A 17539-nucleotide genomic window follows, 5' to 3' on the forward strand; every position below is an offset into this window, starting at 1 on the left:
TATTGCAACAAAGCATCCTTCACTCATGCTGCCAAACATACCCTCGTAAAACTGACCATCCTACCGATCCTCGACTTTGGTGATGCCATCTATAAAATAGCCTCCAACACTCTACTCAACAAACTGGATGCAGTCTATCACAGTCTATCACAGTGCCATCCGTTTTGTCACCAAAGCCCCATACACTACCCACCATTGCTCTCGTTGGTTGGCCCTCGCTTCATACTCATTGCCAAACCCACTGGTTACAGGTTATCTACAAGTCTCTGCTAGGTAAAGCCCCGCCTTATCTCAGCTCACTGGTCACCATAGCAGCACCCACTCGTAGCACACGCTCCAGCAGGTATATCTCACTGGTCACCCCCAAAGCCAATTCCTCCTTTGGTCGTCTTTCCTTCCAGTTCTCTGCTGCCAATGACTGGAACGAACTGCAAAAATGTCTGAAGCTGGAGACTCACATCTCCCTCACTAGCTTTAAGCACCAGCTGTCAGAGCAGCTCACAGATCACTGCACCTGTACATAGCCCATCTGTAAACAGCCCATCTATCTACCTACCTCATCCCCATACCGTATTTATTTATTTATCTTGCTCTTTTGCACCCCAGTATCTCTACTTGCACATTCATCTTCTGCACATCTACCATTCCAGTGTTTAATTGCTATATTGTACTTACTTCGCCACCATGGCCTATTTATTGCCTTAACTCCCTTATCTTACCTCATTTGCACTCACTGTATTTAGACTTTTTGTTTTCTTTGTTCTACTGTATTATTGACTGTATGTTTTGTTTATTCCATGTGTAACTCTGTGTTGTTGTATGTGTCGAATTGCTATGCTTTATCTTGGCCAGGTCACAGTTGCAAATGAGAACTTGTTCTCAACTAGCCTACCTGGTTAAATAAAGTTGAAATGAAAAATGTATCATTTGACCAGTGCCCATCGCTGCCAACAAGACCAACCATATACGCTACGGTACATAACAATACTTAATTTGCACGTCAATAGTCAGTGTTGAAAAGCTCAATTGGTAGAGCAGGGCACTTGTAACGCCAGGGTAGTAGGTTTGATTCCCAGGACCACCGATACGTAAAATGTATGCACGCGTGAGTCATGAATGGCAAATTAGTCTGGCGGCACAACTGATTGGCTGCAAATTTAGAAATCATGTCACTAAAGGGAATATAAAGAAGAATAAACTGTACTATGAAACAAAGATAAATTATATAAAGAATGATAGTAAAAAGCTTTGGAGCCCCTTAAATACATTTTTGGTCGAAAAGGCAAACTCAGCTCCATCATTCATTGAATCAGATGGCTCATTCATCACAAAAAACACTGATACTGGGAAAGGGGGGTACCTAGTCAGTTGTCCAACTGAAAGTACTCAACTGAAATGTCTTCCACATTTAACCCAACCCCTCTGAATCAGAGCGGTGCGGGGGGCTGCCTTAAACGACATCCACATTTTCAGCGCCTGGGGAACTGTCTTGCTCACGGGCAGAACAACAGATTTTTACCTTGTCAGCTCATGGATTCAATCCAGCAACCTTCCAGTTACTGGCCCAATGCTCTAACCACTAGGCTACCTGCCAACTACTTTTAATGATTTCGTTCAATGGCAAGATTAGCAAACTTAGGCATGACATGCCAGCAACAAACGCTGTCAGTGTAACCAAGTATAACTGATCAAATTATGAAAGACAAGAATTGTAATTTTTTATTCCGTAAAGTGAGTGTGGAAGAGGGGAAAAAATGATTGTTGTATGTCAACAATGACAAGCCACCGGGGTCTGACAACTTGGATTAGTCAGGATAATAGCGGAAGATATTGCCACTCCTATTTGCCATATCGTCAATCTAAGCCTACTAGAAAGTATGTGCCCTCAGCCTGGAGGGAAGCAAAAGTAATTCCGCTACCCAAGAATAGTAAAGCCCCTTTTACTGGCTTAAATAGCCGACCAATCAGCCTGTTAGCAACCTTCCACATTAGCAACCCTAAGTAAACTTTTGTAAAAATTGTTTGACTAGATTCAATGCTATTTTACTATAAACAAATTGACAACAGACTTTCAGCACGCTTATTGGGAAGGACATAAGCACGGCACTTACACAAATGACTGGCTTGTTAGACTTCAGCGCGGCTTTTGACATTATCGATCATAGTCTGCTGTTGGAAAAGCTCATGTGTTATGGCTTTACACACCCTGCTATATTGTGGATAAAGAGTTACCTGTCCAACAGAACACAGAGGGTGTTCTTTAATGGATTCTCTCGAACATAATCCAGGTAGAATCAGGAAATCCCCAGGGCAGTTGTCTAGGCCCCTTACTTGTCTCAATCTTTACTAATGACATCAATTGGCTCGGAACAGGGCAGCACGGATGGCCCTTAAATGTACATGGAGAGCTAACAATAATATGTATGTAAATCTCTCATGGCTCAAAGTGGAGGAGAGATTGACTTCATCACTACAATAATTTATTAAAAGGTACATCAAAACAACTGCTACTGAACTTGAAGTAGGCCTTCAATTTGAACACTGGCTTGAAAGTCTGATATAAAATTACAGATCCCTGTCATGTCTGTTCCTGCTCCTCCCCTCCCCTCCGGCGTACAACGTCGCCAGAGTACTAACCACCGGTCCTGGGATTCGTCATTACGCACAACTGGCACTCATCATCATTATGATTCACACCTGGAGTCCATTACCTTCATAATTTTCTCCCCTTTATATGTCACTCTCCCATGTTCACTCACCAGTTGGTATTGTTCTTGTGTATCGGCATTCTGCCTGCCTTAAGTTAATGTTTTGTTCTTGGTTTTGTTGTTTGATTAAACACGTTGCACCTGCTTTGGACTCAACACCCAATCATTACAGAATACCAACTCAAAATAGGTGAAGGTGAACTTCTTCGTCAACACCATGATCAGCTGGCTCAACTGGGGACGGCCATGGAAGATGTTCTCCTCAGTCTACAACGTCTCAACAGCGGAGGATATTCTAGAGCCAGTCTACCCAGCACACCAGCCCATTCAGCAACCCGCTCAGGTCAGCGATGCCCGTCTATACCTCCCTGAGAAATATGACGGGACATCATCCAAATGCCATGGCTTCCTCCTTCAGTGCTCCCTCCATTTCGCACATCAGATGGGAGCCCCCACCACCGAGAGGTCTAAGGTTGCCACGGTTATTTCTCTGCTGACTGGGCGGGCATTGGAATGGGCTATGACCGTCTGGGAGAGAGGAGAGGATCTGGAGTCTTATGAGGGGTTCATGGCTCTGTTTAAATGTATTTTCAATCATCCCGCAGAGGGCAGAGAGGGAGGTGAGCTTCAGCTCCAGCAGGGGAATCAGACGCTTACCTTCTGGGCAGTAGCAGCTTCCAGTGGATGGAATGAGCCGGTGATTAGCACACTATTTAGAAGGAGGAGGTCCAGACGGAACTGGCCTGCCAAGATGACAACCTCACCCTGGACACACTCATTGCGATGGCCATCTGTCTGGATAGCCTCTTCCGGGAGCGTCGGCATCTTATCGCTTCTCTCCCTCTTCGGCGCATGTTCGGGATCAGAGCCTGAACCCATGGAGGTAGGAGTCACATGCCTTCCCACATGCCTTCCAGAGCTGGGGCTCTGTCTGTACTGTGGCCAGGGAGGGCACAAGCGCCAGCGGTGTCCGTTACTAAAGAATCCGGGATCCACTAGAGCAGAGGGACGGTCACGTGATGTTACATCCCCTGGACCAGGAGTGAGTATTCCATCTACTGCTCTTCCTGTTACTCGTTTTAGTACCCATCACTCTGGCTGACTGTCCCTCATGCCTTTTGTCTACAGCTTTAGTGGATTCCGACGCCGCTGGGAGCTTTATGGATCAGACCCTTGCCTCCTCTCTCAATATTACTACCTACCCGCTCTCCTCTCCTTTTTTTGGTTCAAGGTCTCGACTGTCGGTCTCTAGGATCCAGAACCATCACACACATCACCCAACCGCTCACCCTCACCGTGGAGCCCAATCACCAGAAAAACATTCCCTTCATCACATGTGCACCAGTTCACAAGATCATCCTCGGCCTACCTTGGCTTCAGAGCCATAACCCTACCATCTCATGGTCGAGGATGAGAATCATTGACTAATCACCTGAATACCGGAAGACCTGCTTCCCTGTCCCCTGTGGTTCCACGTTGGTTGAGAGTCCTGTGGTTGCCCAACATCCCAGGGGAATATCAGGATCTAAGGGAGGTATTCTCCAAGACCCGCGCTACCTGTCTCCCTCCTCATCGCCCCTTGGGACTGTGCCAATGACCTGTTTTCCGGTGCCACACCTCCGCGCAGACGCATCTACCCTCTGGCGGTGGCTGAGACCCAGGCCATGGAGGACTACATTCAAGAGGCGCTTCAACAGATGGGAGATTACGTGTGTGTGTAATGCATAAACAATTTTTTAAAATTCTCTTATCTCAGGGCCCTATGATGCATTGCATTTGCAAAAGACCAAATTTGATAGTCTGTCAGTCGTTGATTTTAGTACAGATCAAAGCTGGGAATTATGATGTCCTCTCATTTCAACTCAGTACATTCAAAATATGAAATATAAATTTCATAAATATTCTGTGGAAATAATATTAGATTCTCTAAATCATGAGATTCACTTGACTATATAACTTTGCTGTGAATATTCAGATAGCAGATGACATAAACCAAACCAACAGGTAGCCTAAATGTCTGTAACTACATGTCAGTCAAGCCAAAGTACAGCAACAATATCATCTTGGCATGGACTTCATTCATTGGACTTTAACACCCTCTTGAAATATAATAGTCATAAATACCAAGGAGATACTCATGGAAGGTCTCTAATTTCGGTGTCTGTCTGTCTTTCTGTCTCTCTGTTTGTATTTGTTTCTTTGTTTGAACATACAGTATGTGTTGTTTTGAGAGTTCGGACTTCAGAGTGCGTTTGTTAGCTAGTCACATAAGTGGGTCACCTAAGTCAAGGGTGGGGGGGTCAAATATACAGGTCTGATTACAATTGGCTATGTGCTGAATCATCTCACTGTACATGTCTCTCTCTACAGTGCTCTCTGACTCACTTAGCCTGTGTCTCAAATAGCACTTATTTTGAGCAGGGCGCTCTACCACTAACTCTGTGAAAATTTCATTGCGATTGGACCCAGCAGGCTTTTAATAATGACATGAATTTTTAAGTGTGTTATTAATACATGCTCAGTGTACTGTACATTATAGACAATATTCAGCCCCACTTCATCAGAAAACCCTTAAAGAGAAGAGTGACATTAAGTACAAGGCCTGTTCTAAACTAGTCTAGCCTGCCATGTTTCAATGGCCAGACAGAAACTAATATATTTTCCAATGTCCAGCCATAGACTAATATACAGTATATTCCAGTGGCCAGCCATAGACCAGCTCCTGTCCTGTCCCTCTACTGTGCAACATCTAACACCGCTGTGTGTCTATTCGTGGCATTAAAACACTCATATGATCTGCGAGTTATCTGGCAATAGTGCAGCCTCTGCATATAGCTACGTGTGACTCTGCCATCCCATACGGCTGATCAGGTTCAGATGGCAATTATCTCACGGTTTCACTGTCGAAGAAGAGGCAAGTAAATGTTGGGTAACATTACGTGTTGCACAGGAACAGTGTAATGGACTTAAATTCTCACTCTGTAAAATGTGCGTAATGCATTACATTTAAGGGTGGGCCTTTGAAAAATAATTATTTTTGTCAGAGGCCCACCCTTGAGTACTATTTTATATCTGTAGAGAGCAACATTACATTCTTTAAGCATGATTTCAAGCTATAATACATAACTTGTTTACCAAGTCTCCTATGACAACAAAAACATAATTTGTTTCTTATGATTCTAAGACATTTAACGGGGTCACACCGGGATCATAACAGAAGGTGCAGGTTAGTCGAGGTAATTGAGGTAATATGTACATGTAGGTAGGGGTAAATTGACTATGCATAGATAATATAAAATAAACAGCGAGTAGCAGCAGCTTAAAAAACATGGGTGGTCAATGCAAATAGTCTGGGTAGCCATTTGATTAGCTGTTCAGGAGTCTTATGGCTTGGGGTTAGAAGCTGTTAAGAAGCCTCTTGGACCTAGACTTGGCGCTCCGGTACCGCTTGCCGTGCGGTAGCAGAGAGAACAGTCTATGACTAGGGTGGCTGGAGTCTTTTTTTTATTTTTAGGGCCTTCCTCTGACACCCCCTGGTATAGAGGTCCTGGATGGCAGAAAGCTTGGCCCCAGTGATGTACAGGGCTGTACGCACTACCCTCTGTAGTGCCTTGCGGTCGGAGACCGAGCAGTTCCCATACCAGGCAGTGATGCAACCAGTCAGGATGCTTTCGATGGTGCAGCTGAAGAACTTTTTGAGGATCTGAGGACCCATGCCAAATCTTTTCAGTCTCTTGAGGGGGAATAGGCATTGTCGTGCCCTCTTCACGACTGTCTTGGTGTGTTTGTAGGTGTTGTGGACAACAAGGAACTTGAAGCTCTCAACCTGCTTCACTACAGCCTCGTCGATGAGAATGGGGGCGTGCTCGGCCCTCCTTTTCCGGTAGTCCATGATCATCACCTTTGTCTTGATCACATTGAGGGAGCGGTTGTTGTCCTGGCACCACACTTATGGATCTCTGACCTCCTCCCTATAGGCTGTCTCATCGTTATCGGTGATCAGGCCTACCACTGTTGTGTTGTTGGAAAACTTAATGATGGTGTTGGAGTCGTGCTTGGCCACTCAGTTACAGGAGGGGACTAAGCACGCACCCCTCAGGGGCCCCTGTGTTGAGGGACAGCATGGCAGATGTGTTGTTGCCTACATTTACCTATCGTTACCACTTGGGGTGGCCTGTCAGGAAGTCCAGGATCCAGTTGCAGAGGGAGCTGTTTAGTCCCAGGGTCCTTATCTTGGTGGTGAGCTTTGAGAGCACTATGGTGTTGAACGCTGAGTCAGGTTTGAGGCAGGTTTGTCAGGTTTGTAGGCCTCCTTGCTTGCACATGCTTTTTCAGTTCTGCCCACAAATTTTCTATGGGATTGAGGTCAGGGCTTTGTGATGGCCACTCCAATAACTTGACTTTGTAGTCCTTAAGCCATTTTGCCACAACTTTGGAAGTATGCTTGGGGTCATTGTCCATTTGGAAGACCCATTTGCGACCAAGCTTTAACTTCCTGACTGATGTCTTGAGATGTTGCTTCAATATATCCACATATCCTTCCTCTTGCTGCCATCTATTTTGTGAAGTGCACCAATCCCTCCTGCAGCATGATGGTTCATCAGAGGTTATAGTGGGATTTCTTATAAGCATCCGGGTTAGAGTCCCGCTCCTTGAAAGTTGCAGCTCTACCCATTAGCTCAGTGCAGATGTTGCCTGTAATCCATGGCTTCTGTTTGGGGTATGTACGCACACTCACTGTGAGGACAACATCATCGATGCACTTATTGATGAAGCCGGTGACTGATGTGGTATACTACTCAATGCCATCGGACGAGTCCCGGAACATATTCCAGTCTGTGATAGCAAAAAACTCCTGTAGCTTAGCATCTCCGTCATCTGACCACTACCGTTTTAAGCGAGTCACTGGTACTGGTACTTCCTGCAGGAATCAGGAGTATAGAATTATTGTCAGATTTGCCAAATGGAGGGTGAGGGAGAGCTTGTGTGTGGAGTAAAGGTGGTCTAGATTTTTTTCTCCCTTTTGTTGCTGGTAGAAATGAGGTAAAATGGATTTACGTTTCCCTGCATTGAGTGCTGTCTTAGTGCCAGCACCGGTTTGTGGTGGTAAATAGACAGCTACGAAAAATATAAATGAAAATTACTTGGGTAAATAGTGTGGTCTACAGCTTATCATGAGATACTCTACCTCAGGCGAGCAACACCTAGAGAATTCCTTAATATTTGATTTCACGCACCAGCTGTTATTGACAAATAGATATCGACCGCCACCCCATATATTACCGGAGGCAGCTGTTCTGTCTTGCCGATACATGGAAAAACCAGCCAGCTGTATATTATCCATGTCGTCGTTCAGCCACGACTTGGTGAAACATAGGATTTTACAGTTTTTAATATCCCGTTGGTAGGATAGTCTTGAACTGGGTGCTCATCCAGTTTATTCTCCAATGGTTGCACGTTGCCCAATTGGACAGATGGTAGAGGTGGGTTACCCACTCGCCGACGAATTCTCACAAGGCACCCCAACCTGCTTCCCCTGGCTTGCTCCGACACTCCCCGGCGCTTTGGGAACAAGACCTAGCAACCCTACAGTGTGGGAAGAAGACCTGCCAACCCTACTGTGTAGTGTGGGTGTATCCGCGTCTTCTCTTCATGCGAATGATGGGATTTGGGCCTGGTCGGGTATCTCGAGTGAATCTTTCGCATCTGACTCATAACAAAATATATATTTGTCCAGTTCGAGGTGAGTAATGCTGTTCTGATATCCAGAATCTCTTTTCGATCATAAGAGACGGTGACAGAAACATTATGTACAAAATGAGTTACAAACAACGTGAAAAAACACAGAAAATAGCACAATTGGTTAGGAGCCCATAACTCTCCTCCGGCGCCATTCTATTCATGCATACTGGCATCATAGTACATTGTACCTGTTGGCTGTAGCCCTATTCCTGCAGTCAAATGACCTAGTGGCCTCATGGGTCTAATGTTATTCATATTTTTCCTAATTAATACACTTTTAAATGTTTTGTGTTGCAGAAAATCCAGTGTTTCTATGTTAAACAGTTTTGTTATATTTCAGTCTTCTGTGATGCATATAAAATGTAATATTAGGATCCAAACTCAAAATTGAATACATTTCAACTCTATATCTGACATGGTGTCTTTTTTTTTGTAATGCCCATAAGCATGTGTGTGAGGTGTATACTTTTGTGTCAAAGTAGATTTGTTTAAGACTACCAAGAAACACTGTGCGACCCTGATTTCGCCCACTGCAGCAAAATTTATAAAATGATACTGAAATGTCTATCGGCAGGTAGGTACAGAACAAGAGGAGAGCAATAACCGCGGTGACAGCAGCAGAGGGTTTTTCTTTGGTTATTGGAGAGATAGCGGAGTGATTTGTTGACAGACGTTTGACAAAACAGACAAGCTCTATTTAGACCAGTATCCATTTCTCCCTCTCCCTCCCTTCTACAGTCCTAAGGGTCCCCCCTGTTTTCTGCCTCCTTCTCTTCCCTTTCTTCTTCCTTGTGTCCTTCCACAGTGCCTCCCTGTCTTCCCTGACCTCTATCCTTTTTTAATCCTTTCTTCTCACCTCTTCACTCTCTCTCTCTGGTTTCTCTATGTTCCATTACAGTACTTCACTCTCACCATCACTCGCCCTCTCCAGCTTATCTTCTTCAGTCTGTCTCGCTGTTGGTTGGTTTCTCTGTACATGGGCTGCGTTCCAAATGGCATCCTATTTTCTATAGAGGGCTCTGGTCAAAAGTACTGCACTATATAGGGACTGTGATGCCATTTGGACACAACCATGCTCACAGGAAGGGGGCAACTCTTCCTGACTGTTCTGCCACCTGGAGGGAACCAGAAATACTTCATTTAGGGTGGCAAGACACCAAGACGGGCAAGGCCAGTTACTCCTGTTAAAAATAATCGATTTATAGCCATATTCTAGGAGAGGAGGAGATAGTGAAGAGGGAGGAAAGGAAAGTCTGCCCCCGGATGATTTTACGTTACCTGTGTACTGAGACAACACCAATTAGGAAATTACGAACCACCTCACACCTGCGATCAAACCAGCCCCCAAAGTTACCACATCTTAGATATAGCTACAGAACGCCAGGCACCCAATCTCAGCAGCCCTCAGTCTTGGTGTGGTGACCTGTTTCCATGGTGACTCCTTTAAGCACTCTCTTACATTGAGCCGTCCCACAATATCTCAGCAAATCAGGTTCCCTTTCAGTGACTCCTGTTTACTGGTTGGTCGATAATAGAGAGAGAGAGACTTGAGAGAGGGAGAGAGAAAGAGAGTAGGAGAGGATACGACAGAGAGAGAGAAAGAAAAAGAGAGTGAGAGAAAGAGAGAGAGAGAGAGAGACTACGAGAGAGAGAGAAAGAGCGAGAGAGAGAGCAAGAGAGAGAGAGAGAGACTACGAGAGAGGTCAGTCAATAACGATGTGGTCCTCCTTACTGAGAGGTCAGTAAGGAGGTCAGTCAATAACGATGTGGTCCATATGCCATAACCTACTTTTTGTGTCGCTACACATTTCACTGCAATATGGTATCAGTTCTGTTTCCGTATTCAGCACCTGATGAACACCTAAAGGTCAAAACATTGTTTCACTGAAATGATCTGCTTAGCTGCGTTGACATGAACTGTGCTGGAGATGCATTGAAATAAAATGGTCTGTCCAGTTCTTGTGTTGAAAATAAACGCAATCAGAACGCAGTGAGCTCTCAGAGTCTGAGCTGTGGAAAAGGGGGCTCAATGTGACTGGCAGCTATTATTAGAGCGACAAATCACACTGCTCAGCCACTAGACTACAGTACAGGCAGAGCCAGACCAGGGGGTGCTGATGACGTGGTGGTGGTGGTGGGAGGTTACTATAAAGGGAATAGGGTTTCATTTGGGACACAGACTAGTCTACTGGGGAGTTTAATAACTACTATTATAAGCCTCAAGACCAGGATCCCAGCTGAATGGCTGCTTACAATTTTCACAAAAAAGAGTGTGAACTTGATTTAATTAGCAACATCTGCTGCTACTAAGGCGCACCAAGCCCAAAGTGATCGAGTACTACGCACCACACCATTGTAGTGATAAAACACTTAAAATAATGCCGCTGAGTATATGAGTCTTTGAGGCAGAATGGGAGAGGTGTTGTTTAACATGGCCTATTTCAATTGTTTCATTTTTTATCATACAAACAGTAGATAATATCAGGATCCTGTGTGTAGTAGACTAACCTCTGGCTTCTCTCCTCTCCTCAGGTCAGGAAGGGTGTGTCTAGGACCCATTTGGCCCACTTGGACAGAGATCTGTTTTGGCAGAAGGGGGGAGCTGCCTGTAGCCATTTCCTGTGATCCCCAGTGCTATTTCCCGCATCTCGACTACCACTCTGTCTGTTGAGTTGGAGCAGCGACTCTCTGGTGCCCCACTAGCTGAGTCTGGCTCGGTTATGAGTGTGGTCGGGGCACACAGCTACTGCATTGTGTCCTCGGAGGAAGAAGGCCTGCGTCTCGGTGCCATGCCGGCTGTCACAATGGGCAACGGCTTCGGCAACGGCAAGATCCACACGATGCGCCGCAAGTGCCGCAGTCGCTTCGTGAACAAGAACGGCCAGTGCAATGTGCGCTTCTCGCACATGGACGAGAAGTCGCAGCGCTACATGTCAGACATCTTCACCACGTGTGTGGACATCCGCTGGCGCTGGATGTTCCTGATGTTCACACTGGTGTTCGTGGTGTCCTGGCTGGCATTCGGCCTGGCCTTCTGGGTCATCGCATTGCTTCACGGGGATATGGACAACCCGGGTGGTGGAGACGATAACTTCAGCCCCTGCGTCCTGCAGGTCAACAGCTTCGTGGCCGCTTTCCTGTTCTCTGTGGAGACCCAGACCACCATTGGTTATGGCTTCCGCTGCGTGACGGAGGAGTGCCCCTCGGCTGTCTTCATGGTGGTCTTCCAGTCCATCTTTGGTTGCATCATCGACTCCTTCATGATCGGCGCCATCTTAGCCAAGATGGCGCGGCCTAAGAAGCGTGCAGAGACGCTGCTGTTCAGCAACAATGCAGTGATCGCCATGCGTGACGGGAAGCTGTGCCTTATGTGGAGGGTGGGAAACTTGAGGAAGAGCCACATGGTGGAGGCCCACGTCCGGGCCCAGCTCATCAAGCCTCGCATCACCGAGGAGGGTGAGTACATCCCCCTGGACCAGATCGACATCAACGTAGGGTATGACACGGGCATCGACCGCATCTTCCTGGTCTCCCCGCTCACCATTGTGCACGAGATTGATGAGGAAAGCCCCCTGTTTGGCATCAGCAAGCAGGACCTAGAGTTGTCCGACTTTGAGATAGTGGTGATACTTGAAGGGATGGTGGAAGCCACAGCCATGACAGCGCAAGCTCGCAGCTCCTACCTGTCCTCAGAGATCCTGTGGGGTCACCGCTTTGAGCCTGTCGTCTTCGAGGAGAAGAGCCAATACAAAGTGGATTACGCTCACTTCCACAAAACCTTTGAGGTGCCGTCCACCCCCCAGTGCAGTGCCAAGGACATGGCGGAGATGGAGGACGAGGACAAGGATCCTACGCCCACCGCCAACTCTTTCTGCTATGAGAATGAGCTGGCTTTTATCAGCCGAGACGAGGAAGAGGATGAGGAGGGGAAGGAGGATATGGACAGGGTGCCAGAGCTAGAGAGACTGGAGGCCACAGTCGGCCTAGACAAGAGGTCATATCATAGAGAATCAGAGATATGACCTTAGACCTTTGACAATATTTTTCTTGTAACTCAGTTCTAGCGGGTTGTTTTCCATGTGAATACATGCAGAGTAATGCAAGTGCCATATAAAAACCATGACTTGTTAGCATCACGCTACAGCCATAAGGAAAGAGGAAATCCCTCTAGTCAGACTAGAAACAGCCAGGAGTGGAGACAGCAGTTCTGCTTCCTCATAGCATGGAATAACAGGAACGGTCATAAAAAGACCCCTCTCTCTTTAGGAAAACTTGAAATATTTTGGTCATGAGATAGTTTGAGGTAGGAGCTTTATATAATGCAATATTCATTGTCTATTAGGAAATAATATCTTAGCTATAAAAAAAATTATATAGATTTCTTAGTAAAGTGTGTGAAGTATTTCCAACAGATCAAGAGGGTATTTTAGGGGATTCTTATAACTGCCCTGTATTGTAGTTTACAGAGTCTGTCAAAGAGGGAGAGTGTGTTGGAAATAGAAACACTGGATACCTACTGATATTTAGCTAAACATTTTCTATATGCACACCTGTAGTTTTAAAGGTGCTTTCCATAAATGTTGCCTGCAGCAAATTAGCTATTTGAAATATATATGAAACATAACCTTCAAATTGGAAGAATACAGTGATTAAATGCATAAATGTGCATTGTGTATTTTGCATTTCTATGCAATTTGAATCACTTAGAAAGTAAACAATTGATATTATGAAAGTAGCTTCTGTTACATTTCTAAGTGACCCCAAACTTTTGAATGGTAGTGTAGATAGAAAACAATTAGTGGGCACAATTCACTATCAAGTGAACAAAACACAATGTTTGCTGTCTAAATCACTCTCTAGCAATTTATTTGTTTTGAACAGGGAATCTGATTGATTTAGACAGCTCCAGTTATTGCACCCAGCTGAACGGCAGACCAGGCAGCAACATTGACAGTTACAGGTTAGCTCGCACCAAAATCTAGCACAAATAGAACAAAGCACTGCATTAAGGGGCTACACTCGGCTACACTTGAAAGTCAAACAAATTAACCCATTAGCCACTGCCCAAAATCTAAAGATTGGCTAACAAAAGAGCAGTAGCCTTAGCTGTATATTAGTCTACATTTCCGCTGATAATACTACAATGGGAGTTGGCTGGATGACTGAGTTTAAAGACCGGATAATATAGAACTGTAGTATTGACCCACTGAAAGACAGTCTTACCAAAAACCTTCAAACATTGGAAATAAGTGAAAAGTGGGAAGAAAAGAGGAAGGAGAAAAAAAGAAGAGAAGAGATCAAAGTTGGCCGGTAAAGTAAATCAATCATCACGTAGATAAAGTACGGTACAGTACTAAAAATGGGTATATAATTTGCACTGTTAAAACTCCTTCCAGTCATCACATTGGCTGAGGAGACATCAATCAAGACATGGGTCATGTTAATTAGGCACCAAAAGAGAATAAAAACAGACAAACAGGAACAGCAAATGTTCGTTTACCATTGCATATGTTTTGAAACGTTGAGTGCCCTAATGAACACGGCCATGAGTTTGCTTAAAGAAGAGATACCATTGGACATCCCTAAACAGACCCAAAGGAGGAAATAGTGAGAAATAGAATAATGGAGAGAGACAAAGGAAGATTACATTAGCGACCTGTTCTCCCACAAGGGCTCTTTGCAGACAGACAGCACTTGGAGAAATGTCTAATTACAGTACGGAGGGGATTATGTAACATCATTTAAATGAATGAAATGTGTTGTAGAAATAGATTACTGACTGCAAAACTTGTCACCACAAAGTAAAAAAACTCTGGGTGGGAAATAGAGTGGATGGATCATGGTTACGTCCCAAATGGTACCTATTCCCTACATCAGGGCTGTCCAACCCTCTTCCTGGAGATCTAAAATCCTGTGGGTTTTCAGTCCAACCCTAATTTAACACACCTGATTCTACTAATTAGCTGCTCAACAAGACCTTAACTAGCTGAATCAGAACTGCTAAATTAGGGTTGGACTGAAAACCTACAGGACAGTAGATCTCCAGGAAGAGGGTTTGGCAGCCCTTCCCTACATAGTGCACTACTTTTGACCAGAGCCCTATAGATGTGTAGGGAATAGGATGCCATTTGTGACGCAAGCCTTGTTCCTTCTGCTTTTCATATCTGAACTATGCACATTAGATACAGTTTTAAGAAAAGACGAGTGAAAACTAATAATAACAAGAAAACAATACCATAGTCAAGACATGGGTCATTCAGTTAGGTTCAACACAACAGGAAGTGTACACCTGAAAGAATTGGACATATATCAGTAATACGATAGTAGATCAGACCCTCTCTTAGGTTAGGTTGTGTTACTACTGTTTTACTTACACCGATTTATGCCACTCCGGTTTTGAACGGAAATCAAGAAGTGTATGGTGGTAGAGACTATACTACAGTGGTTTATGTTCTTTTTAAACTGTATTGTACAGTCCTGCTATCCAGAATTAGCCACATCTATCAAGGTCCATTCATATAAGCATTATTCTCAAGGTGGAGCTTGCTGTTGGCTTTTGAGGGTGTGTAACAGAACCTCTCATGTTGTATCCAATCCAATCAACTGACTCTTATTATTCAGACCCCGATTGGCTATAGACAGAAGACAGGCCCAAAATAGACCTCCTGATGCTTCTATTCTTTCAACACTTTCAAAGCAACACAAAACTTTGGCTTCAAGCCCTAACTACCCGTCGGGACTCTTCTTCCCAAATGAAACCTAAACCAAAGTTGTGTACTGGACTGTGCAGTCAGAGCCAGATACGGCTGGTATTAGTGCATGCGCTTGAGCAATACTCGTCCATGTACTGTACTGTATGTGTCAGGTTGCGATATCCGAAACGGCACCCTATTCCGAAATGGCACTCTATTCCTTATATAGTGCACTATAGTGCTCTAGCTCTGGTAGAGTAAAGTAAAATAGAGCACTACAGTACATAGGGAATAAGGTGCAATTAAGGACGCACCCTCAGTCCTCCCTACAAACCCAACAGAGTCCCAGGACACTGCTGTATGGAGGATCCACAGACAGGTCAAACAGGTTACGTTTTTCTAGTATATTTTTGTACCAGAATTCCTTGTCCCTCCTACTGCACAAAGTAACTCACTATATAGCCCTATATGACCTATAATAGTTTTGGTGACAATCTTTCATAGAGTAGGAATGAGGGACATAGATGTATTGTATAGAATGGCCATCAACTTTTGAAAAGCAATGTTGGATGAATGCCAGTCAGATGGCTAATGAACTTGGAGGAGTAGTGGTTTGATGAAATATTTAAGTACTTGTAAAAAAAWTTTTTTGTTTCAGCACTTTGTATAATTCACACACTATCTGATCTGTTCAATTGTGCGGCTATATTGTTTTGTTCATAATAATTCACGTGTAATGGAGAGAACAGAACATTGTAATTCTAAACTAGCTCTTACAGTCTCACGTCAGAATTAGACATTCATCCATTTGATGCTCAAACGTAAAATTTCTAAGTTCTTCCAAACGTCAAATGTTGTACCTTAATTAAACAGTGTTTAAGGTACTTAGGCATAACTACACATTTTTAAGGTTGGGGTTAAGTTTAGGCATTAACTCCGAAATCTTAAGGTTAGGCATTAAGTCCGAATGGTTAAGGTAAGGGTTAAGGTTTAGGATAGGCTTAAAACAAAAATATCAAAAACAACCTTTGACACCAGAGGCAGACGCCTATGCCTACCCACCATCCCTGTCTACAATGCCTAAGCAAAAGCAAAAGCCACTAGAGTAACAGCGCTCACTGTAGCCCCTAGTGGCCAGTTTCCACGTCATATCAGATATTGATGGATGTCGAATACTAACTTGTATCACAGGTGACCTGGCTGGTAATTCTACAGCATCATATTGCTTTGTCTTCTAGGAAGGTTAATGAAATACATGGCGAGAAAGATTATCTGTGCACAACTTTGGGCCCTGGTCAAAAGTAGTGCACTTTGAAGGGAAACGTGCCTTTTGGGACATATACATTTACTTGCTGCTACTACAGTACAAGGTGTCATCTCTGTAATAATGATGGCAATGGGCGATCATAGAGATGCAAAACCATCATCAACATCTGCTTTATCTACGGCATCATGGGGTAGTGGATGACCATTGATATTTAATGAGACTAATTAACACTTTTAATACCCAATTCCCTATATAGTGCACTACCTATGCCCTGGTCAAAAGTATTTCCCTATGTAAGGAATAGGGTGCCATTTGGGACTTAGACTTAGTTGTCCATGACTCTTAGTAATGCTCCCATATGGGTCCGTAGGTAGGACAGTCTGTCTATGTGCAGTGGAAACTTACTTGCTCACTATTTTCACAAATCAACACTACTCTATTTTTATATCAATCTTGCTGAGCTGTTTCTTTTCTTAATATCTCTGAATATGCTTGGAGGACGAGGAAAGGGGTTGGGTTAGCTTGATACTAGAGCACAAACTGAAACTGTAAACCTGGGGATGAGTAGAGGGAATTGGGGGGGAAGATAAAAACTGAAACTGCATTCAAACCGAGCTCTGAGATTTTAGCACGTCATAACTACTGATCTATAATCTCTAGATCTAGGTATAAAATACCAATAACATAAGCCACAAGATGATACCAATCGGAGATTTGTGGAGATATAAGAGACGTCCGAGCTGCTTGCTAAGCCTCTGACGTAAGAAAGGAGAAGGGATACTGTAACTGACTCGACGGACCGGTTGAACTTTGACCACAATCGGACGTCTTCCACTGACTGAACGAGCCCGAGATGCTGACTTACTGGGTTGTTCTTGATACATTTTTCTCCTACCTTTTGGTTTATTTCAATGAACATGAATGATGAAAACTTTAATAAATCATTTAAAAAAATCTGATTACAAGACTTAGCTGCGTTTTAAATGTCTATTTTCTCAATGACATAATGATTTGTGATGTGACCGAAGAAAAGATGTGTGGGAGTTAAGAGGACAGAAGAGAAAAGAGGGAAGAGAAGAGAAAAGGAGTGAGAGATAGAGAATAGAAAAGAAAGAGAGACCGGTGGGATT

At 44.2% G+C, this 17539-nt stretch overlaps 1 protein-coding gene across 1 annotated transcript in view; it reads left to right on the forward strand.

Annotated features, from left to right (window-relative positions):
• Positions 1 to 17330, forward strand: part of LOC111971669 (ATP-sensitive inward rectifier potassium channel 12-like) — a 47263-nt gene extending 29933 nt beyond the window's left edge. Inside the window, exon 2 of the mRNA XM_023998520.2 lies at positions 10983 to 17330. Within this exon, the coding sequence (XP_023854288.1) occupies positions 11171 to 12472 (1302 nt within the window). The 5' untranslated portion in view covers positions 10983 to 11170 and the 3' untranslated portion in view covers positions 12473 to 17330. The remainder of the gene's footprint in view (positions 1 to 10982) is intronic.
• Positions 17331 to 17539: the final 209 nt, after the last annotated feature.

Source organism: Salvelinus sp. IW2-2015, linkage group LG13 (genome assembly GCF_002910315.2).
Source record: "Salvelinus sp. IW2-2015 linkage group LG13, ASM291031v2, whole genome shotgun sequence".
NCBI classification, from domain to species: domain Eukaryota; kingdom Metazoa; phylum Chordata; class Actinopteri; order Salmoniformes; family Salmonidae; genus Salvelinus; species Salvelinus sp. IW2-2015.